We start from the raw sequence: 23,983 nt of genomic DNA, 5'->3' as shown, positions 1-23,983 counted from the left end.
TAGTCTCAAGCCCTTTGTCATGGCACCTGCCTATTCACAAGCAAAATGATCAAACTTCTTTTACAAAAGGAAGAAAAGTGCTATCCTTGGCGGCAATGCAGATGAGCAGCCTAGAACACAGGACAGGAGCTCAATGCCGATCTGTTCAGTTTGCACTGTATCACTGCGCCCGTCCCACTAGGAGTCCATCTCTCAGGCTCCCTGCAAATGCACAGCACATCGCCTCTGCAGGATTGTTCCACCACAGGCAAGGACTCACGTTCAGCCTTATGTAGTGACACATCCAAACAGGGAAATGAGGGGCTGAGGACTTAGCTCCTGGGTTCAATCACCAGTATCAAAAAAAAAAAAAAAAAAAAAAAAAAAAAAAAAAAAGGAAGAAAAAGAAAAACCAGCGAGATGAAATTTAATGGCCCCGATCAGGGCAGGACTGAGGGACAGAGTTGACAGCAAAACACATATTTGCCTTTTATGTCCCATGGTGGCTTCAATGTCACTGCTACATACAAGTGAAGGGAAGGAAGCAGGCCAGCAGTGAGCGCGGTGAACCTGCAGCTATGCTGACAACCAGATGTCATGCAGCCCTCCTGGAAAAAAGAACCATCTGGAGGAGGTGGAAAGGAAGAGAAGCCATCAATGACCCTGGCTCATAGTGAGATGACAATTAACTTATCTAAGGCTGAAGTAATCTCTCCCCTGCACCGACAGTTCACTGGCACCACTTACTGAAGGGCTGCAGTAGGGAGGAGGTGGTGTCCGCTGGGGTGACAGCGTTTCAAACTCTGAAAGAGCCAGAAAAGACTGGGCTGGGGGAGCTGCATCCAGACTGCACACCAGCAGAGAGCACCAAGGCCCGCGCACAACCGGGATTGGGTGGGGGGAAGGGGGCTTGCCTCATTCCCCACCAGGTGCTCAGAATTTCTGCTCAGATACTAAAAGCAAAGTCAGGAAGAAAGCGCACTGAGACGCGGCCTAGATAACGCGCAGCAACCCCAGCCTGTGGAACATGCAGGACCACAAGGAGCACAGGGCCCCGCGCCACGGCAGGAGGCCGCCCCCGCCCGGGCCGTGAGAACCGACCGCAAAGGACGCCGGCAGGAGGGAAAGGACAACCCTCCGCCTACTCCCTCAGGATGGCTCCACGGATCGGCTCGCACAGCTCACGGGGAAGCCAAGTAGGCGCGACCAGCCACCACAGACCGTGAGGACACTTCCATTGCGCCCCTGGGAAGCCCTCCCAGCGTCCTTCACGGCAGGCCGGAAGTGCACCGCAGCCGCTCTTCCGGTGCCAGGGCTCCGCCGCTCTAGGCCGCGCCCTCTATAGCCCTGGGTGTCTCTGGTGGGTTCTGGCCGCCCCAGTAGCTTGGCCTTTGGCTCTCACCGAGCAGAAACCAGGATGAGGGAACGCGCACAGAAGACAGTGCGGAACTCTGTTCTCTGCCTTGGCAGCCGCGTCACACGTCCTTGAATTGCCAAGGAGCGAGGAGCAGCCTGCCCTTCCCGCCCGCGCCGCAGGAAGCTCAGCCCTAGTTGGGTCCTTGGATCCACCCTTGTCCTTCCTTGGTCCCCAGAGGTAGCCGCCTCTCTCTGGGATAGGACGAAGTACCTGCCAGTAGGAGCCCAGTGAACTGGAAGGCCCTGCTGGAGGATGCTGCAGTGGGGATGAGGAGGGAAAGAATGAAGAAAGGTGAAGAATGAATGTAGCCTAGGTTGGCAGCTCCTGTCTGTAATCCCAGCAATCCGGAGGGCGAGGCAAGAGGATCTTTACAAGTCCAAGACCATCCTGGGCTACAAAGTAAGGGCGAAAACCGGCCTGAACTGCATAGCAAAAATAAACAAACAGATAAACCTGGAGTGCTGGCCCACACCTGAAGCTGAAGGATGGACCTCAAAATACAAATTAAGAAACGCACTGGAGAAATAGCTCTGCAAAGACCCCAAGTCCAATCCCCAATACCAATAAACATAAAAGGACACTCCACCATTAATAACTAGGGAAAAAACTGCTTTGGTGGATTTGGACAGTTTATGACTGAATCCCAGAGCCAGGGAAAGCTGACAGTACTGAACTGTTGTGCTTGCAGTGAAAAAGGGCTTCCTGTGCTATGCACAGAAAGACCTCAATAGAGGCCCAAGGCCAGGGTCTCTGCCACCTCTGTCTGCATGGGACAAAGCTATGAAGACTTAGGGGTGTCAGGGCTGCCTCAGCTGGGCCTGAACCCACACAGTAACCATGATGGGGGGGCTACAAAGCTAAAGTTTGGTGCACACGTTGCAGCATTGTGCCTGCACGCTGACTCACCCTGAGCACAGCTCTCCTGGCCCCTTGGTGACTGTTTCTGGTCACTATTGCCTATGGCCGCTGTACCCCCCAACCTTGTGGTGGAGGAGTCAGGCAGAGTCCTTGTGCTTCCACTTGCAGAGTCCTCAGTCCAGAAGGTCAGTCCAGAACCCCTGGAGGGGGTTCATTCACACCGCACCCTCAGGGGAGTCAGTGCCTGTCGAGCTGCACCACTTCCTAGGGCCAGCATCCACAATCCTGCGTTGGCCTGTCCATAGTAGCTGTGTACCAGCTCTCCTGTCTGACTGCACAGTAACAGACCAAGCTCCACTACTCAGCACATGGGAGAACAAAAGTGAAAATGAACTTGGAAGAGGACTGGGGTTGGCACAGGGCTGCCATGGGCCCTGGGAGGAGCTGAGGTGACCGCCCCCGTGGAGCACAGCCAAGTAAGTTCTTCCCATGTGTTGTTTCCACCTCTGGAATTGCATCTATGGGGCATTGTCCTCTCCATTTCACAGGTGAAGGAATGGGGCACAGGGAGGGTGGGTCACATGACCTGGAGACCAATGAAGAACAGGAGCTATGTCACCCGTTTAGGGAAGTTAGGCAGGGATGTGGAACTGTGTGCACACAAAACATACTATAGTAGGTGAGGTAGGAGATGAGAGAACGTTGGAATAAACAGAAACAGGGTAAGTCTGTCAAAGTAGGGGACATGGGCAAGTGTTTGGTGTCAAGAGACAGTGCAAGGGAAGAGTCTGAAAAGGCAGACTGAGATGTGTGCCGCTCAGGGGGCTGTGCCCACAGATTCCTGCAAGTCACTTCCCGTTAGTACACTTGGCCTCATACTAAGTTAGCAGAAGGCTCATTTGTCACAACTGGCATTGACAGAACAAAGTCCAGGGGGGCCGACCTTTCTGTGCCCCACTATTAAAGGCCTGGTGAAGATCTCCTGCTGCCAGACAGGAAGCATCTGTTCACATCTGCAGCAGCACAGCCATGGTGATGTGGGGCCTGGTGCTGGCAGCCGTGCTGGTGGCCACCTTGGGCTACCTGTGTCTGCCAGGGCTTTTGAGACAACGCAGGCCCCAGGAACCCGCTCTGGACAAGGGCCTCATACCTGGTGTTGGCCATGCCATAGCTATCCGAAAGAACATGCTTGAATTCCTGAAGGCAATGCGAGCCAAGCATGGGGATGTGTTCACCGTGCAGCTTGGAAGCCATTTCTTCACTTTTGTCATGGACCCCCTCTCCTTTGGTCCCATCATCAAGAATACAAACAAGAACCTTGACTTCATGGAGCACGCAAAAGAGCTGGTGAGAAAGGTGTTTGGATATCAGCCATTGAAGAGCTGCCACCAGTTGGCACACTCTGCCAGCACCAAGTACCTCATGGGGGATGGCCTGGAGGACATGAACAAGGTCATGCTGGACAACCTGTGCCTGATGCTGCTGGGGCCCAGAGGCCCAGAACAGGATGCCAGCTGCTGGCGAGAGGATGGGCTCTTTCATTTCTGCTACAATGTCCTATTCAAGGCTGGTTACCTGAGCTTGTTTGGCTGCACCAAGGATAAGGAGCAGGACCTGCTCCAGGCAGAGGAGCTATTCAGGAACTTCCGCAGGTTTGACATTCTTTTCCCCAGGTTTGTCTACTCCCTGCTGGGGCCTCGGGAATGGCTAGAAGTGCGCCAGCTGCAGCGTGTCTTTCACAAGACGCTCTCCGTGAGTCACAACTCGCAGAAGGACGGTATAAGCAACTGGCTGAGCTACATGCTCTGCTATCTGACCGAGTGGGGGACCAGCCCGGAGATGCTGGGGAAGTTCAACTTCACGATGCTCTGGGCCTCACAGGGGAACACAGGGCCCAGCTCATTCTGGGTCCTCCTTTTCCTCCTGAAGCACCCAGAAGCCATGCAAGCTGTGAAGAAAGAGGCCACCCAGGTCCTGCAGGGGACCAAGCTGGAAGCCAAGCAGCCCTTTGCCTTCCAGGTCAGTGCCCTGCAGCATACCCCCATCCTGAACAGTGTGATGGAAGAGACTCTGAGGCTGGTAGCTGTGCCCACCCTCATCAGGGCAGTGCAGGAAGACTGCACCCTGAAGATGGCCAGTGGGTGTGAGTACCTGCTGCGCCGAGGAGACAGAGTGGCCCTCTTCCCCTACCTGTCTGTGCACATGGACCCTGACATCCACCCCGACCCCTGCACCTTCAAGTACGATCGGTTCCTCAACCCCGATGGCAGCCGGAAAGTGGACTTCTTTAAGGCGGGCAAGAAGATCCACCACTACCTCATGCCTTGGGGCTCGGGCATGTCCATGTGCCCAGGGAGGTTCTTTGCCCTCAGTGAGATGAAGCTATTTGTTCTGCTCATGGTTACGTACTTTGACCTAGAGCTGGTGGACCCCAATACCCCAGTGCCCCCTCTAGAGCCAAGGCGCTGGGGCTTTGGCATCTCACAGCCAAGCTATGAGGTACGCTTCCGCTACCACCTAAAGCCCATGGACTGAGCTTGGCCAATCCTGGCTAGCAGGGACCCGCCGTCTCCCACCTCTGCTCAGCCCTCTGCACTCCCTCCTCCCCTGGCCAATCCTCCCCCAAGTTGGGCGCGCCCCTCCCTTTGTCCTGGCTGCCTCATTCTCTGGGTCTCCTGGTCCATTGCACAGGGATTCTGCAGAGCCATCCTGGGGCAGAATGTGCAGTGGAAAGGGAGTGTCAGGGTCTGGTCCATGGAGCAAGAATCCCTGCTTCCCAAGCCCCATGAGTGATGCTGCACCCTGCGAACCTCAGGCTCTATCCTCTCACCCTATTCTAACCCACATTCTATGGCCTCAGGTTCCTAAAAGTATTATACTATACTCAAGTCACAGGAACAATTTTAAATTTCTTAGTAGACATGCTTTGGGTTTTTTGTTTTTGTTTTTGTTTTTTGTCTTTTTGAGACAGAACCTTGTTAGGCAGTTCAGGCTGTCCTTAAGCTCACTTTGTGGCCCATGCTGTTCTTGAATTTGCAACGATCCTCATGCTTTGGCCTCTCAAGGGTATTATTACAATTAGACTTGGCTTTAAAAAGCCACAAAAGGCCAGGGATCTAGCTCAGCAGCATAAGCACCTACCTGGCAAGCACTCTGTGGTGAGTTCAATCCCGGATACCTCCGCAAAAAAACCCCAAAAGCATAAACATCATTTTCACCATACATTTAAATAGAACTGGGTGCTTCCAAATTACTGAATTTTGACACATGACCTTGTAAGAATATTAACTTTGCTGTTCTTTTGCCCCACCTTGGAAACCGGGCTGTGCTTTATTCCTGCACCAGTGCCCCCACCCCCAGCTACATCACAAGCACTCATACTGTCTGTTGGCTGGGGACTGCCTGTGATGTCTCAGGTGTTGAGGGTCTGCATGTGCTGACTTTGTCTGCCATCTGCCTGAGGCCCCTCAGGCCACCCCTGCTGCCAGCCAACTGGCCCTGCAGGCCCTGCAGCTCTCTCTGCACTGGGGCCTCCTGGCCTGAGATAGCACAGCCTGCAGAGGCCCCTTCCCCAGTCCTCTGGTTGCCACCCTTTTGCTTTCTGCCTCCTATGACTGCCACCCCTGAGGTTGGAATTGTGCCGCAGTGGTCCCCAGATTTCCCCACCAGTGTGACTTGGGGAGAACACCCCTCGAGTGGGGGCACAGTCCGGCTGCCTGCCCCAGGGGCTGCTGCTCCTGGAAGCCTTCTGGGATGGCTCCCATCCGGTGCCCACAGCCTCATTCTCCCTGGGTTCCCATCCCCTCTCTGGAACCCAGTACCTGTCCGGTGTCTCTCTGTACCATGTCTTCTCCTCCTGCCCTGGCCTGGAACCCACCATGTTGTGATACCATTTTTGTTCTCCTGATCCCACATCCCTTGTGTACATTAAATGACAGCACCATGGCCGTCCTGGTGTGTGATTGGCTCTGTGTCCTAACTCCTTCCCCCCTCATGCCAGGGTTGGTGTGACCATCTGTGGGTGCTAAAATCTGTGCCGTGGCAGGGACTGTGCACACAGAGCTCACAGGGGCAGCCACATTCACACTTAGGCACACACACACACACACACACACACACACACACACGTTCACCCAAGCTGGTGACAACCCAGTTGGGGATCTTAGCATTTCTTGCCCCACCCACCAACATTTTGGGCATGAGTCCCTCTGGTGCCAGGCCATGCCAGGACTGCTCAGGTTGTGCCATATGCCCTCTGACCTCTGACCTGTGAGCAAGGCACAGCTCACTTTGGGGAAGCACTTCTGGAGCTCTAAGCAGAAGGCGTGTTCCCTGCCCCACAACACATCGCACCCTTCAGAGCCAGAGCAACATGCCAGGGAACAAGGGAGTGAGGAGGCCATCCCAAATGGGGAGCCTGGGTTTTGGAGACAGCACAGAGAGCAGAGATGGAGGACGCCACTGGAGGACGCCAGGCTCCGGACATCCATGCCATGGGACACTGGGAAAAAAGATGGGAGAAAAGACAAGAGAGGACAGAAACGACACAAATGAATCCTCTACTTACTAGGCATTGATTCAAAAACAAGTAAATATATTTATAGAGAGGGAAATTTTAAAAAGAAACATGCAAAGGACAAAGAACAAGTCATACAACTATTCAGTGACAGTTATAAAACTACTCAGCATAGGAAAACACAAGGAAGAGAGATAATATCAGGGTCCTAGGATCACAGACCTCCTGCTCAGGGCTATGACAACAGAAGAAAACACAGACAGAGCCACATTTTAGTTACAAGGGCACCAGGATAGTCAAAGAAGGACGGCCAGGCACGGTGTCTCTGGGCTCTGAGAGGGGCACAGCATGGGCTGGGTGGGGTCCTGATGGGCTGGGGGAGGGAAGTGGTGGGGGAGCTGCTGACACCGTGAAGGTTCAAGAATCCAGGCTCACCGCGATTTTGGAATAGCACAGAGGAGGGATCGTGGCCATCTGTTTCCCTGGGTGTGTGCTGCCTGCCGAGAGTGAGCTAGAAGGAGTCTGCAGGGCTCAGCCTCAGCCGTGGTGATCTGGCTTTGGGGGCCTGAACTTCACCACCTGCCCCTCCCTGCTCTACCACTGGCTTCACCTGGATCTGCCCCAGAGCACCTGCAGGTCTCCTGTCAGGAGGCCCAGGACAGAGCCTCAGCTCATATTTGTGCCCATTTATTAACATATTTGCTGTCTTCTTTCCACCACACGAGGCTGGCCCTCAGCCAGATGTGACACTCCTTGATCTTCATTTTCCGTCATGTTTTCAAAAATGAACAAAAAGAGATTTTTTAAAAAGAGGAAAGAAAAAAGACCTCAGCAAACACCTACCACACCATGAGCACTAAAGGAGGTGCAAAGGTCACTGATTTTGCTTTTGGCAGGGTCCCTAGTCTCCCGTGCCCACCTCCCCTGCATCTTTGATCCCCCTCCAGCACCCTTCATCCCTCCTCCCCTGCATCTGGCTGTCCTTCTGTCATGCAAGACAAGTCAGGATGGGACAAGGCGCTACATGGTGCCATGAAGCATTGCATGCTGTAGAAACCTGGGGAGAATCTTGTCACTTTGGCCCAGGTCCTGCTCTCTAGCAGGGGACAGGAGGATGGCAATGTGGCAGCCACGGAGAAGAAGCACAGAGCCAGCACTGTGGGTTAAGAGGGCAGCCCGACCCCACGAGGGAAAGGCATGTATGGGTTTGGGCCACTCTCAGTGCAAGGGCAGGCCGAGTGTGACCGTGCCCGATTCTGGGGCTGGCCTCTGTCCCCACCTCTCCTGTGCTGTGCCAGCCCCTGGCCCTCTGAGGTTCAGGGGCTATGGGAGCTGCCTGGAGTACTACTCAGCTATGAAGAAAGATTGCACTGAGATTTTTATAAATAAATACACGTGACTTCAGGCCATACTCAGATGTCAAATTAATCAAACTCATATGTGTGAATACCATATTGTCTCCTGGGGTAAGAAAATGAAAGAGTAAATAAGATACCAAATGTTCAATAAACATTGTGAAAGGGTAAAAAACTGCAAAGATCAAAAAATAACTCGGGGCAAAGGAGAACAGAAGGAAGGGAAAAGAAAAGAGATACAAATTTGTATATGCACACTTAAGTTAACCAAGATGATTATGCTACTGATTCTGTTAGTTCTTGAAACGAAATAGTTAACATTCATGGGATTAGATCCACTGCATGTTTACACCTGGGAATCTGAGTAACTCTTTTGAAGATAACTATGCCACATAACAACCTTAGAACATACAAATTTTAATTCTTTGTATGTTCCTACCACTTTGTCTCGAGAGCCTATATTGCCATTGTTTTGGGCTCTTTAAAGATTATTTGTCTCTTTGGTTTCTTGTTTTTCTCATAATTGGTTTTCTTTTGTTTAGTTTTATTTTGTTTTGTTTTCCTCTGACATAGAAAGGATAGATGTGCTTGTACTGGCTCACAGATGCCTAGACCTTGTCCTACAGAGTTCACAAGAACGAATTTTGTTGCATGTGAGGCTATGAGCAGCTGCTTTGAAGAAAATGAGACATTACGGTAGCCATTGCTCATTGCCTATCATCTTGATGCAAAGTGAAGTTATGTTTTTATTCTTTGTTTTGATTTTATTCTGTTTTGTATTATTCAATTTCAATGCACCTGAAGCTATGGACAGCTATTTTGAAGAGAACAAGAGAAGTAATCATTGTCGTCTTTCCTATTGTCTGGTTTTGAAGGCCAGTGCTGCTATCATTCTTTACTTTTGATCAGTTTGAAGCTATTTTGTTTTATTGGAATTCATGGTGTGTGAAGATATGGACAACTATTTCAAAGGAAACTGTGATAGCTCGGACCCTGGAATAAAACCCAAGGAAGCAAGAAATTAAAATTTGGGGAGCAAAGGCTTTATTTTAGGCCAGGCCTGGCGACGCAATCCCCAGGAGCCAATTTGGAGACTGCATGCCTGACAGCTAAAAGTCAGGGCTTTTATCTTGTAAAACCACAAACAGCTGCTGGTCACACAATGCAAGGAGAGGGATGGGGTATGGCACACTATAGAACAGGAACATGGCGATTACATTGGGAAGAGCAAAGTTCAGATAAGGGTTGGGCTAACAAGCAAGTCTTCCTGCATACAAGCAAGTTTAGATTGGGCAAACATCTTCTTTCTCTCAGCAGAGAATAGAGAAGTCTAACAGTAATTAACAACCCCTGTTAGCTTATTTTAGCACCACATCTGTTATTTATAGAGGGCAACAATGGTTAACATATCAATTAGGCAAGATTTTACAATTTTTACAGAGGAGGGCATTTCTTAAAGAACAGCACATTTTATTACAGATAGCTGGATGAGGGGTAGGGGAGGGGGTTGCAGGAAACTGAAACCTAAGGCTTTTACAGCTTTCTCAGAAAATAGAAACTTAACCTAGAAAGATAGGAAGGGAGGGAGGGGGCCGAGCGGTGCATACAGAACAGAAATGAGGCGCAATGGTTAGAACTAGGTTATAACAGAAACAAGAGATCTTGTGATGACCACTGCTGATTTCCTACTGCCAAGTTTTGAAATCCTGCCTTGATTGCATTGTTTTTTTTCTGATTTGTTTTGTTCTGTTTGTTTGATTCTATTTAAAATAAAAAATAAAAATAAATTTTAAAAAAGCAAGAAGTACTCAACAGGATGGCTATGGAATGGGGTCTCCATCTCCTCTGTCTGCATGGGACAAAGCTAAGAAGATTTAGGGGTGTCGGGGCTGCCTCAGTTGGGTCTGCACCCCACACAGCAGCCATGATGAGTGTGGTGCACACGTTGCAGCTTTCTGCCTGCATGCTGACTCACCCTGAGCACAGAGCTCCTGGCCCCTTGGTGACTCCTTCTGCTCCCTGATACCTATGGCTTCTACAACACCCAGGCTCCGGCCTTGTGGTGGAGGAGTCAGGCAGAGTCCTTGGGCCTCCACTTGCAGAGTCTTCAGTCCAGAAGGTCAGAGGCCCTGGAAGGGGTTCATTCACACCACATCCTCAGTGAACTCAGCGCCTATCCAGCTGAGCCTCTTCATAAAGCCAGCATCCAGACTCCTGCGCTCTGGGTTGGCCTGTCCATAGCAACTGTGCACTGGCTCTCCTGTCTGACTGCACAGCACCAGAAGCAGACTGGACTGCAGCAAGGTCCGGCCCTAGCACACTGGAGACCAAAAGCAAAAATGGACTTGGGTGAGGCTGGGGATGGCACAGGGCTGCTGTGGATCCTGGGAGGAACAGAGGTGGAGCACAGCTAAGTAAGTACTTCCCAAGGGTTGTGTTTCCACCACCAGAAGTGCATCTGTGGGGCACTGCCCTCTCCGTATCACAGGTGAAGGAATAGGGCACAGGGAGGGTAGGTCACATGATCTGGAGGCCAGGGAAGACCTGGAGCTCCAGCCTTTCAGAGAACAGGAAGACACAGAGATGGAACTGTGTGATCCCACAGCGCCCTCTCCTGGGTGAGGTAAGAAACGAGGGAACATTGGAATAAACAGACACAGGGTAAGTCTGTCAAAGTGGGGGAATGGGCTCAAGTTAGGCAGTCAGAGACAGTGCCAAGGCAGAGGCTCAAAAGGCGGAGTCATCTGTATATCACTGGCGGGGCTGTGCCCACAGATTCCTGTGAGCTACCTCCCATGACCACACTTGGCCACGTACTAAGTCAGGGGAAGGCTCACTTATCACAACTGGCATTGACAGAACAAAGTTCAGGGGGGCCGAATTCTCTATGCCCCACTATTAAAGGCCTGGTGAAGATCTCCTGCTGCCAGACAGAAGCATCTGTTCACATCTGCAGCAGCACAGCCATGGTGATGTGGGGCCTGGTGCTGGCAGCCGTGCTGGTGGCCACCTTGGGCTACCTGTATCTGCCCACACTCTTGAGACAACGCAGGCCCCAGGAACCCCCTCTGGACAAGGGCCCCATACCTGGTGTTGGCCATGCCATAGCTATCCGAAAGAACATGCTTGAATTCCTGAAGGCAATGCGGACCAAGCATGGGGATGTGTTCACCGTGCAGCTTGGGAGCCATTTCTTCACTTTTGTCATGGACCCCCTCTCCTTTGGTCCCATCATCAAGAATACAAACAAGAACCTAGACTTCAGGCAGTTCGCCCAAGAGCTGGTACAAAAGGGTTTTGGATATCAGCATGTGAAGGATGACCGTCGTCTTGTGCCCTTTGCTAGCACCAAATTCCTCATGGGGGAAGGCCTGGAGGACATGAACAAGGTCATGCTAGAAAGCCTGTCCCTAGTGCTGCTGGGACCCGGAGGCCCGAGACAGAATGCCAGCTGCTGGCGAGAGGATGGGCTCTTTCATTTCTGCTACAATGTCCTATTCAAGGCTGGTTACCTGAGCTTGTTTGGCTGCACCAAGGATAAGGAGCAGGACCTGCTCCAGGCAGAGGAGCTATTCAGGAACTTCCGCAGGTTTGACGTTCTTTTCCCCAGGTTTGTCTACTCCCTGCTGGGGCCTCGGGAATGGCTAGAAGTGCGCCAGCTGCAGCGTGTCTTTCACAAGACGCTCTCCGTGAGTCACAACTCGCAGAAGGACGGTATAAGCAACTGGCTGAGCTACATGCTCTGCTATCTGACCGAGTGGGGGACCAGCCCGGAGATGCTGGGGAAGTTCAACTTCACGATGCTCTGGGCCTCACAGGGGAACACAGGGCCCAGCTCATTCTGGGTCCTCCTGTTCCTCCTGAAGCACCCAGAAGCCATGCAAGCTGTGAAGAAAGAGGCCGCCCAGGTCCTGCAGGGGACCAAGCTGGAAGCCAAGCAGACCTTTGCCTTCCAGGTCAGTGCCCTGCAGCATACCCCCGTCCTGAACAGTGTGATGGAAGAGACTCTGAGGCTGGTAGCTGTGCCCACCCTCATCAGGGCAGTGCAGGAAGACTGCACCCTGAAGATGGCCAGTGGGTGTGAGTACCTGCTGCGCCGAGGAGACAGAGTGGCCCTCTTCCCCTACCTGTCTGTGCACATGGACCCTGACATCCACCCCGACCCCTGCACCTTCAAGTACGATCGGTTCCTCAACCCCGATGGCAGCCGGAAAGTGGACTTCTTTAAGGCGGGCAAGAAGATTCACCACTACCTCATGCCTTGGGGCTCAGGCGTGTCCATGTGCCCAGGGAGATTCTTTGCCCTCAGTGAGATGAAGCTATTTGTTCTGCTCATGGTTACGTACTTTGACCTAGAGCTGGTGGACCCCAATACCCCAGTGCCCCCTCTAGAGCCAAGTCGCTGGGGCTTTGGCATCTCACAGCCAAGCTATGAGGTGCGCTTCCGCTACCACCTGAAGCCCATGGACTGAGCTCAGCCAATCCTGGCTAGCAGGGACCCAGGGTCTCCCACCTCTGCTCACCCCTCTGCACTTCCATTACCCTGGCCAACTGCCCCCGCATTGGATTAATTTTTTTTTTGTCTTTTTCCTTTTTATTGGTACCAGGGATCGAACTCACGACTGCCTGCTTGCAAGGCAGGAACTTATGCTGCTGAGCTAAATCCCCAGCCCCATGCCCCCCGCATTGGGTGCCCCTCCTCCTTCTCTTCTGCCTGCCTCATTCTCTGGGTGTCCTGGTCATCGCACAGGACCTCTATAGAGCCATCCTGGGGCAGAACATGCAGTGGAAAGGGAGTGTCTGGGCCAGGTGCATGGAGCGGGAATCCTTGCTTCCCAAGCTCCATGAGTGATGCTGCACCCTGCGAACCTCAGACTCTACCCTCCCACCCTGTTCTGTCCCACATTCTATGCACTTCATGGTCCAGAAAATATTATACTATAGTGAAAGCAAAGGTCCAATTTTAAATTTTTAGTAAACATGTTTTTTCTTTCTTTGTTTCTTTGTCCTGTGGGTGTGAGTGTGTGTGTGTTCGTGTCACTGTGTTTGACACAGGATCTTCCTATGCAGCTTAGGCTAGTGCTGGGCTCACTTTGTAGCCCAGGCTGGTCTTAAATATGCAATGATCTTCAAGCCTCAGACTCCTGAGTGCCAGGATTACAAGTAGACATGGTTTTAAAGAACCAAAAAGCACAAAACTGACTTTCACAATAAATTTAAATACAACTGGGAATTTCTAAATTATTGTATTTTGACATGGGACCCATCTAAGAATATTAACAAAATATTTTGACATTGCCTTTCTTTTGCCCTGCCTTGGAAACAGGGATGTGCTTCACCCCTGAACCAGTGTCCAGCTCCACCCAGCCCATCACAAGGGCTCACAGCCTCTGCCAGCTGGTGGTTGCTTCTGATGTCCTAGGTGCTGAGGGTCTGCATGTGCTGACCTTTTCTGTCATTGGTCCCATGCCCTGCAGGTCGCTGTCCAGCCTCCCTCGTGTACACCACCACATAAGGCTCAGCGGGGTTTCCCAACTCCACATGCCCCATCAGCACACTGCAGACTCAGCTGGGCCCATGCACAGCTCAGGATCCCAGCCAGGCTGTGCCAAGGGCCTCTCCTCTTCCTGGTTTCCCTGCTTCTCTGGCCTGGGTCACCCTCAAGCCATCACTCACAGGAGACATCACAGACATCCTCACTTACTCTCGAGGCCCTCTGGGTAGTTGACATTGTGACCCCAACACCCAGCACCATGACTTTGAAATGTGTCCCCTGTGGTCCACCCCTGCTGCCAGCCAGCTGGCACTGTAGCCCCTCTAGCAATCTCTGCACTGGGCCTGCTGCCCTGAGAGATCACAGCTTGCAGAGGCCCCTTCCACAGCCCTCTGGTTGCCACCCTTTTGCTTTCTGCCTCCTATGACTGTCACCCCTGAGGTTGGAATTGTGCCACAATGTTCCCCAGATTTCCTCACCAATGTAATTTGAGAGGAACACCCCTCGAGCAGGGGCACAGCCCAGCTGCCTGCCCCAGGGCCTGCTGCTCCTGGAAGCCTTTTGGGATGGCTCCTATCCATGCTCCCAGGCCTCCTGTTCCCTGGGTTCCCCTGCCCTCTCTGGAACCCAGCACCTGTCCCGTGTCTTTCTGTACCTTGTCTCCTCCTCCTACCCTGCGTCCTGGCCTGGAACCCACCATGTTGTGAAACCATTTTCATTCTTCTGACCCCAGGTTCCTTGTGTACATTAAATGACAGCACCATGGCTGCCCTGATATGCTGACTGACTCTGTGTCCTGACTCCTCCCCTCATGCCAGGGTCAGGGTGGATATGGGACAGTGCCGCTCTCCAACCATGGGTGCTGAAGTCTGCACCGTGACAAGGACTGTGCACACAGAGCTCACAGGGGCAGCCACATGCACACGCATGCACACACTTATGCACACACAAATGTCCACCCAAGCTGGTGACAACCCTGTTGGTGACCCTGGCATTTCTTCTTTCACCCACCAACATCCCATGCACGAGGTCCTCTGGGTGCCAGGGCATGCCAGTACTTTGTAAGTTGTGCTATCATCCCCCTGGCCTATGAGGAAGACACAGGTCCCTTTGGGCAACACTTCAGGAACTCTAAGGAGAACGTGTCTTTCCTGTCCCAAATCACATAGCACTTTCAGAGCCAGAGCTCCACGCCCAGGAACGAGGGAGTGAGGAGTTTGTCCCATGTAGGGGAGCCTGAGTTCTGGGGGCAGCAGAGAGAGCAGTGCTGGTTCAGGTCCCCTGGGGGACGCCAGGCTCAGGAATCCATGCCATGGGGGCACCAAACAGAGCTCGGGAAAACACAAGCGACTACAGACACTCTTATTGGGGTGCTCCCCCAGGACCACAGACTTCCTGTTCATGGCTATGACAACAGAAGAAAACACAGACCAGAGACACATTTTAATTATAATGGGCATGGAGATGGTCAAAGCCCAGTAATGGGCTAGAACACCAGGCACAGAGTCTGGCTTCATGAGGTTCATAGCACGGTCTGTGTGGGGTCCTGGTGGGCTGGGGGAGGGAAGTGGTGGGGGAGCTGCTGACATGGTGAAGGTTCAAGAATTGAGGTGCACTGAGATTTGGAAAAGCACAGAGGAGCGGATCGTGGCCATCTGTTTCCCTGGGTGTGTGCTGCCTCCCGAGAATGAGCTAGAAGGAGTCTGCAGGGCTTAGCCTCAGCCGTGGTGATCTGGCTTTGGGGGCCTGAACTTCACCGCCTGCTCCTCCCTGCTCTACCACTGGCTTCACCTGAATCTGCCCCAGAGCAGCTGCAGGTTGCATTGCAAGTCAGAAGACCCAAGACAGAGCCTCAGCTCCTATTTGTGCCCATTTATTAACATATTTGCTGTCTTCTTTCTACCACAGAAGACTGGCCCTCAGCCAGACGTGACACTTGATCTTCATTTTCCATCATGTATTCAAAAATGAACAAAGAGTTTTTTTACAAGAGTAAAGAAAAATGAACTCAGCGAACACCTACCACATCCTGAGCACAAAAGGAGATGCAGAGGATGCTGATTTTGCTTTTGGCAGCGTCTCTAGTATCCCATGCCCACTTCCTCTGCATCCTTGATGCCCCCTACAGGCCCCCTCCTCTCCTGGCACCTGGCTCTCCTTCCGTCATGCAAGACAAGTCAGGATGGGACAGGGCACTACGTGGTGCCATGAAGCATTATGTGCTGTAAAAGCTGGGGAGAATCTTGTCACTTTGGCCCAGGTCCTGCCCTCCGGCAGGGGACAGAAACATGGCAATGTGGCAGCCACGGAGAGGAAGCACATAGCCAGCACCTTGGGTCAAGAGGGCAGCCTGACCCCACACGGGAAATGCGTGTATGGGTTTGGGCCACCCTCAGTGCAAGGGCAGGCCAAGTGTGGCCGTGCCCGATTCTGGGGCTGGCCTCTGTCCCCGCCTCTCCTGTGCTATACCATCCCCCGGCCCTCTGAGGCTCAGGGGCTGGAGGAGCTGCCCAGATCACATGCTCCACTGCTTTGGGCTTGCACCTCTGCTCTGTGGGCATGCAGATCCCTTGCTGCCCAATCTCTGGAGCATGGCAGTTGGAGGCTATGGTTGCTGTGTAACGAGCTCAGTGACCCAAAAGCAAAGGATCTCACATGGTCTCACTCTAATCAGAAGAGGTTTATGTGGGGCTACAGGGTTCTTTGGGGGGTGTGGATATTCTAGTCCCAGAATAAGCAGTGTATGACAGAGCAAACCACTAGCTTCATGGGCCAGAAAGCAAAATGCTGTCACCTCACTGCCCACCTATGACCTGCTCTCATGAGAAGGACTCTTGACCCCCATGAGAAGGACTCCCACCAGGCTCTACTGTGCTAACCCTCCCTGGGGACCAGCCCCTTATCTGGGTGTGTGGGGACACTAATCTGAACATCCGTGGTCTCAGTTCCAGGTTCTACCCAGCCTCTACCCATGGGCTCGGAGGGCAGAGCAGCCTAGTGGGGCCATCCCAGAGCCTCCCGGGTGCAGCCCTCAGCCCTGGAACTCACCTGTCATAGGGGCTTGGACAGCGACAGACCAGAAAGGCACATAGGAGCCACAAGGAGACAAGTGGGGTGCAGAAGCAGAGCAGGGGGAGGAAGGACAGGGTGGCGAGGTGTGCGTCAACAGGGCACACACTAGAATCTGGTGCAGGAAGGGAGTCTAAGCCAAGGTCAAGAGGAAAGGCAATGACCACGTTCTTCCTGGCGACATCAGTCCAGGATGGCAGCACCACCAGAAGCTATAGGGAATCAGCCTGGGGTCCCCAGACACAGCCAGGATGTCCCAGCAGTGTGGAGAGCTTGGAGATGCAGCACGTCTGGGGGCAGGTGCCCTGGGAGCCCTTGAAGCATTACCTGGGAACCTGGGCTGTCACTTGGCGGGGAGAGGGTGTGAGAACCAAGGGTGCTGAGTTTGCCCTGGCTGCTGGGCACTCATCAGGGACTAGTATGCAAGTGGATCAGAACCACAGAGGTGATGTGAGCTGGGAAACTACTGTGGCCTGTGCTGTGCCTGCAGGGAAGGAGTGAAAGAGGGCAGAGAACTGGGTCCCAGGCCCTGGCAGTAGGTGTGGGGCCACTCGGGTAGAAGCCCAAGCAAGATGGCCTGGCCCAGTCCTAGTGGCTCCCCACAACCTCCTGTTTCAGGGAGCCCACAGCTGACCCCTGTGCCAGTTCATTCAGGCCGGTCACATCCTCTTGGGCAGTGAGCCTGCTGCTCTCAGATCCCCTAGACAGTGAGGCCTGGGTGGGGCCAGGGCCCAGGCGCCATCTGAGCACAGTGGCCAGCAGAGCCTTCAGGTACTGGCGGAAGCGGCGGCTGCAGAAGGCATAGAGCACGGGGGTGAAGCAGCAGTGCAGGAAGGCCAAGCTCTCGGTCACCTGCATGGCATAATCCAGGTCCCGGCTGACCTGGCAGTCCCCAAAAATCTGCAGGTCCAGGAGCGAGTGCAGGAACAAGGTGAGGTTGTATGGGAACCAGAAGGTGAAGAAGGCCACCACTAGTGCCACCGCCATCCTCAGTGCCCGGCCCAGGCCCCGGGGCTGCAGCCTGACCAGCACACAGCCGATGCGGGAGTAGAAGAAGATCATGGCCAAGAGGGGAAGGAGGAAGCCTAGCAGGTTCTGCTGGAAGCGAAGGAAGAGCTTCCAGGAGGTTCCATGGCCCCCGAAATCTGGGTAACAGCTCCACACGCCTTTGGGGTGCTCGTGTACCTGCACGAAGACCATGTCAGGGACAGAGATGGCCAGCGCCACAGCCCACACCAGGGCGGCAAGGAGCAGGCTCTTGGCCCGGGTCCTCAGCCTGTGCAGGGGCTGGGCATGGACGATCTCCAGGTATTTGTCCAGGCTCATGCAGCTGATGAAGAAAATGCCACTGTAGAAGTTGATGGTGTAGAGGGTGCTCACCATTTTACACAGGAAACTGCCAAAGACCCAGTGCCAGGCCACAGAGATGCCCCAGAAGGGCAGGGTTACCACAAAGAGGAGGTTGGAGACAGCCAGGTTCAGCAGGTAGACCTCGGCCATCCTCCGGCGGGGCACGTAGCGCAGCAGGACCACGAGCAGCAGCGAGTTTCCTCCCAGGCCCAGCACGAAGATCAGACTGTAGAAGACTGGCAGGAAGATGCGGGCAAAGGACAGGACCTCCTCCTTCGTGCACACCAGGAACAGCACGGAGTCCAGGTATTCATAGTCGTAGTAGAAGCTGCCGTTCTCTGGAGCAGCGTCCTCAGTGGTGAGGTTGGAAGGGGATGCAGTGGTGACCATCGCGGAGGACACGCCTAGGGCTGGGGCTCTGCAGTGGGGTGAGAGCAAGAGTTCAGGGAGCCCTGCATGCCCATCCTCTCTCCTGGACCACAGCAGGAGATATCCCATGGGTGTCCCATGGTTGCTTCAGAAGAGGGTGCAAACTTGGAGGGACCATCATGCCACCTCAGGTTATTTATGTCTGATTAAAAGATTTAAAAATTTACCCAGCACTGTGGTGTACTCCTGTTATCCCAGGGCTCAGGTGGCTGAGACAGGAGCATTGTCACAAGCTCGAGGCCAGCCTGAACTACATAGCAAGACTCTGACTCCAAAAAAATTTTGTATATAGTAGGCTACAGAGGTGTAGTTTCTCTTTTCCACATGTGAATAACAACATTTCCCGGGACTGTTTGTTAAAGAAACATAGGGGTTTTTAATGTGTGTGTGTGTGTGTGTGTGTGTGTGTGTGTGTGTGTGTGTAAGTGTGCATGTGCTGACAGTACTGAGGACTGAGTCCAGCTCATCATACATGCTAGGCAAGCACTCTACTGGCAGGCAAATTTAAAACTCATCGCCTGACAGATTCGAAGAGCAGGAAACGTGGGCCAAGCCCATTTAGACTCAGTTGGCCCTGAGATTCCAATGCCAGCTGCAACTATAAGACACACATCCCTCAGCCAGAAGAGCATCTTGTTGCAGTAATTAGCTTCAAGGCTCAGTTAAAGACAGTGACTGATTCTTCCTGCTCCCCAAGCCCCTGACCTTAAGAAACCCCCTTCAGCCTAGAACAAGTCTGCCTGACAACACATGGCCCAGGCTACGTAACCACTTATAAGATAACCTGTTCCCAGCCTTCTGTACTTCCTCTTCAAACATACACAGATGTGTGTTTAAGCCCAAGATGGGGCTGGTGGTTTGGAACTCAGTTTCCCCAGCCTGCTGGCATAATAGAGAGCTGCCTCCCAGCTCCTCCACGCCTATCCTGGTCAGACAGTATTCACCACCTCTCAACCTGTCAGCTCAACAGAACTCAATCCCGCCAGTTTAGACTCAGTTCATCTCATCTGTGGATGCCACTCCATGCCCACCCAAGAGACCCATTTACTCTTGAGTAAAAAAAATGGCCAGCACTGTGTGAACAAAGACATAAAAATCTGCTTAACTTTGGTGCCCCAGGATGCACAGGAGGGCACCTGAGCAGCCTGCTGATGCAGGGGCCAAACTACAAGGCCATGGGACTTAGGTCCTGCTGAGATTGGAAGTTAAACAGGGAATCTCTTTTCATTTCAAAAAGGATACTGAGACTTCCAGGAGAACATGGCGGATAGATAACAGCAACTACCAGAGGCTCTCTGAAAGGCTCGGCTCAGAAATCAGGAATGATGCAGACTAAAGAGACATGAGCCGGTAGAGATATGCTCTGCTGACTCAGGAACGAACTGGGATGAGAGAAACCAACTTGGAATGCAGTCCTGGCGCTAAAATAGGAACAGAAAAGACTCGGTGTGGAGGCTGGACCCCGCACCATTGGAAACCGAGGTTTGGATTTCCCGCCGCTCGGCGGCTGGCTGCCTCCACAGCGGCTCGGCAAGGAGAGACGCGCAGAAGGTCTGGGAAGGGGAGTCTGCGAACGGAGTCGAAAACAGGACAGACAAGGAGGCATACACTGACTGGTGGCGAGGTGAGTGAGAGCAACTGACACTCTACCACAGTTTGACTCCAGTGGAGGACTTTCTGGGCTCGGGCAGTCCTGTAAGAGCAGGACGCGGTGGCGACTCCAGCCACACATTCCCCTCTCGGACGGGATTGGTGAAAAGTGCCTGGCCTGCGTGACGCTGCGGGCAGACTTGGTAGGCTGGCCTAACCCAGATCCCAGAGCCTGACAGTGGCCCGGAGGGGTGACTCCCGAGTAGGCTGCCTCGTCCGTAACTCCCTGGTGCGCAGCGGTGGGCGGGAACACCTAGCCAGTGCAATTTGATCAGGCTGTGGCTGACAGGCAGGGAAGCTGGGCCTCCTATGTAAGCTTGCATTTTATAAGGAACAGAGAATATGGGGAAGGGAAGCAACAAGAAAGGCTCCTCGGCCCCCAATTCTGAGAAACAGGCAATAGCGGACACCGCACCAATAGACATTAAGCGCCATATAGAGAGCCTCATAGACCAATTCAGGAATGAAGTTATCAATGACCTGAAGCTAGAAGTATGCAGAATAGTTAGAGAAATGCTAAGCACCACCCAGGAAAAAACAGATGGTGGAATGGAAGAACAGAAAAAGAGGGGAGAATTGTTTGATGGAGAAAACAGAGAAAGCATAGAGTACGTGAAGCAGGTTCAAAGGGACTATCAAGAAATTAAGAAGTCTATCCAAGACTGGCATAACAGCTTGAAAGAAACTAAGGACAGACTATCTGAACTGGAGGGCAGACTTGTAATATGGGAGAATGAAATGAAAAACTTCTTAAAAATAACAAAGAAACAAACAGCAATAATACAAAGATAAGAAGATGATAAGAGGAGCCATAACTTAAAGATTAAGAACATAAAAGAAGAAGTAGGGACACAAACAAGTGAACTACAAAAGCTACTCACAGAAATAATCCAGGAGAATTTTCCTAATTTAGCAAAAGGTAAAGATACTCAGATGTACGAGGCATACAGGACCCCAGCTACCTACAACCCTAACAGAGAAACACCCAGGCATATAATAATAAAAATTCCAGAAATTCAATACAAGAACAGAATATTAAAAGCTGTAAGAAACAAGAAACAGATCACTTACAAGGGAACACCCATCAGAATTACAGCAGATTTCTCTGCACAAACCATCAAATCACGAAGAGCGTGGGGGGAAATAATTCAAGCTTTGAAAGATAATAATCTCCAGACAAGATTGAGATATCCTGCACAACTGTCCCTGGAAATTGATGGAAAAACAAGGTGCTTTCAGGATAAAGAGGAACTGGGGGAATTTGCAACCACCAATTCAACCCTACAGAAAGTATTGCAGGATATTCTAAAAAAAGAAAAATACAAAGAACCCAGAAATAGTGGCGGGGAGGCCACAACGAATGGAGCAGAGAACAAAATGAAGAAGACAAACTGACAGCTACTGACAGAAAAAGAGCTCAACAGAAATGAGACAGAGAAGATTGGATGATAGGAACAGCTATTTTAGAGAAAATGACATCTTAATAGGTAATACTGATTTAGTATCATCTTGTTTTGAAGTCTCATCTAGCTTTTGTTCTTCTGTCTCCAATGGTCTAAACAGGTTGTATCTTATTGGATTTTATTATGTACGATAGTATAAGCAAAAACCTTTTAAAGACAAGGAGATTATACAGAAACCATTGTTCATTTTCTGTTAGTCGATTCTAAATACTCTGTAATGCTGTCATTCTCTTAAATGGTTTTACATTGTTTTGATATACTTAATGCTACAGTATACGAAGTTGTACTCAAGGACTTCAAGAAAAGAGTCAATATGGTAACTACTTTTAGGTCAGAATTATCTGGTGGTGAAACACTATTCTGCTTAAATGGTTATGTTTTGATCTGCGCTGTTTTGCTGTTATGCCCTCTTTTTTCTCAATCTCCACTCCATTATTTACTTTTTTATTTTTATCCGTTTAATTAAAGGGAAAAAAATAGCAGGATATAATATAATAACCCACTTTGACTTTCTATTATCTCGATTTGAAGCCCTGTATTACTCTCACCACCTTGTTTTTGACTGATGTTCCCCTATTCTGTTTTAATGGATAGTATCAGGTTCGAAAGTTTAGGCATCAGCTGAGAAGATGAGATTCATTATAACGCCCATTCTCGTTGACTTTTATCTACTTTTGAAGACCTACAATGTCTCCAATGTTTTGGTTTTGTCAGTTTTGTTCTTTACTATTTTGTTCAATTGTATTATAACTAATGATATAGGCAATTCTATTAGAGATAGCGGCAGGCATTATGGTAACCATTGTTGATCACCTTGTATTATGTTTTTATATTATCTATTATGTCCACCCTTTTGACTTGACCGATTCTGTTCTGTTATGTCTCATTTGGTTTTACTCTCTTCCAAAAAAGCAATAAGAACCATGGGAGCAATGAAACCCAAAGTAATAGTCATTGTACAAAAGAGAGGAAAAGAAAGTGCTCTAAACTATATAACTGCATGTATATTTAAGTGTATAAGATAGAAAATGATATCACAGAGTTTTATTGGATCATTGAACAGAACTGTTTGCAGTATCATTGTTGGAATGTCCACTCTACAAGTTTTACTTTTGTGACTTGAACAATTATTTCTAAGATGGCAATATGTAATCCATTAACTAGTGATTTCCTACTGTTCATTTTTTTCTTCTGTAAATCTGTATAACTTGTACCCTTTCACTTTTTTTTTTTCTTTTCTCCTTAAATAAATTTAAAAAAAAAAAAGAAGGTAGGAAAAGAGGAAGCGAGGGAGAGGACTGACCCACCCTTTGCCACAGGATTAAAAGATTCTTGAGAAATAAAAAAAAAAAAAAAAAAAAGGATACTGAACAAGACAGGGCCCAGGGTCTACCTCCAACTTCAAAAGCCCCAGAACAAATTCTTTGCTTCGTTAGCCTGGCGCTGCCTACAGATGCTGCAGGCTGGGGCACCTCCAGCCTGGGGTAAACGGCCAAAGTTCTGCCAGGCCCAAAGAAGTTTCACCAAGTTGCAAATCGTGATGAAGTGCGTACCTAAAATATTTCTCGTGCACTACCAACTCTTAAATGGCAGTTTTAAGGTTAACTTGCTCTCTGCTCTGCTGTTTTAAAGTCAAAACACTAATTCAATGTGACTCAGGTCTGCTCGCAGTCAGCCAAGTTTACTAAATGAAGAAAAACAGGATATTTTAAAATTCCAGTGGCTACAACCAAGTTTGTCACAAATGGTTTATAGTAAATAAAAATGGTATTATTAAAAGGTATAAAAATGAGATATTCTTCTGGTATGATAGGATTCTGTATGATGAAAGTCTTGTCCTACTAAAGAGATTTAAAAAAAAAAACAAGACTAAAAAGCTTATGTACATCAGGAGAGCTTACAAAAATGATTTAAGTATGTATATATAGTTGTCTATTGATTTGATGAAGTTAAAGTTCAGATCTGTAAATAGAAAGTCAGATTTAGGATCTGACTTAAAACAGAGGATCTGGAACTTAGATCCAGAGAAAGAGAAGTCATCTCTTCCATTCCATGACCCAATTGCAAAAAAATCCAGAAAATTCTTTGGAATGGCCAGATTTTATAAAGTATGGATATAGGTTTACTGAAAAGGCAAGGCCACTCTATGATATGTTTTTAAGAAACCGCAAAAGAGAAAAGTAATTCACTGGACTTCAAAAGAAACCGCAGCCTTCAAACAGACCGGAAAAGGTTAGCCTCTGCGCTGGCCCTAGGAATCCCAGCTGTGACCCCACTCACTCATGCAAGGCAGCGTGCTTCTGCCATGCGGAGACATGGGGCACACCATGGACCGTATGCTGATGAGAGACCCAAACACCAGCGCTCAGGGGCTTTGGGGTTGTCACTTATGCCCCTGTGGAG

At 50.7% G+C, this 23,983-nt stretch overlaps 3 protein-coding genes across 7 annotated transcripts in view; 2 read left to right on the top strand and 1 right to left on the bottom strand.

The window, feature by feature from the left end:
* The first annotated feature begins 384 nt into the window (after positions 1 to 384).
* LOC100734845 (7-alpha-hydroxycholest-4-en-3-one 12-alpha-hydroxylase-like) lies at positions 385 to 6,205 on the top strand. The gene has a single exon (XM_005006826.4). The coding sequence runs from the start codon at positions 3,284 to 3,286 to the stop codon at positions 4,787 to 4,789; it is 1,506 nt and encodes a 501-aa protein (XP_005006883.1). The 5' UTR covers positions 385 to 3,283; the 3' UTR covers positions 4,790 to 6,205.
* Positions 6,206 to 9,146: 2,941 nt separating this feature from the next.
* The window catches only part of Ackr2 (atypical chemokine receptor 2), an 80,094-nt gene continuing 65,257 nt past the window's right edge, over positions 9,147 to 23,983 (bottom strand). For all 5 annotated transcript variants that reach the window (XM_063260983.1, XM_063260984.1, XM_063260982.1 and 2 more), the window contains one exon: positions 9,147 to 18,456. In XM_063260983.1, the coding sequence (XP_063117053.1) occupies positions 17,277 to 18,456 (1,180 nt within the window). In that variant the 3' untranslated portion in view covers positions 9,147 to 17,276. The remainder of the gene's footprint in view (positions 18,457 to 23,983) is intronic.
* LOC100734566 (7-alpha-hydroxycholest-4-en-3-one 12-alpha-hydroxylase-like) lies at positions 10,921 to 13,123 on the top strand. Its single transcript, XM_003477008.5, has one exon. The coding sequence runs from the start codon at positions 10,921 to 10,923 to the stop codon at positions 12,595 to 12,597; it is 1,677 nt and encodes a 558-aa protein (XP_003477056.2). The 3' UTR covers positions 12,598 to 13,123.

This window comes from Cavia porcellus, unplaced genomic scaffold (assembly GCF_034190915.1).
Source record: "Cavia porcellus strain 051 isolate PalLab524CR breed Dunkin Hartley unplaced genomic scaffold, mCavPor4.1 scaffold_14, whole genome shotgun sequence".
Lineage (NCBI taxonomy): Eukaryota > Metazoa > Chordata > Mammalia > Rodentia > Caviidae > Cavia > Cavia porcellus.
Note: the sequence above shows the minus strand (reverse complement) of the source record. Positions and strands in the feature narration are given on the sequence as shown.

Excerpts from the sequence above, each read along its gene's own strand:
- LOC100734845 (XM_005006826.4), top strand. The coding sequence starts at position 3,284 with ATGGTGATGTGGGGCCTGGTGCTGGCAGCCGTGCTGGTGGCCACCTTG.
- LOC100734566 (XM_003477008.5), top strand. The coding sequence starts at position 10,921 with ATGACCACACTTGGCCACGTACTAAGTCAGGGGAAGGCTCACTTATCA.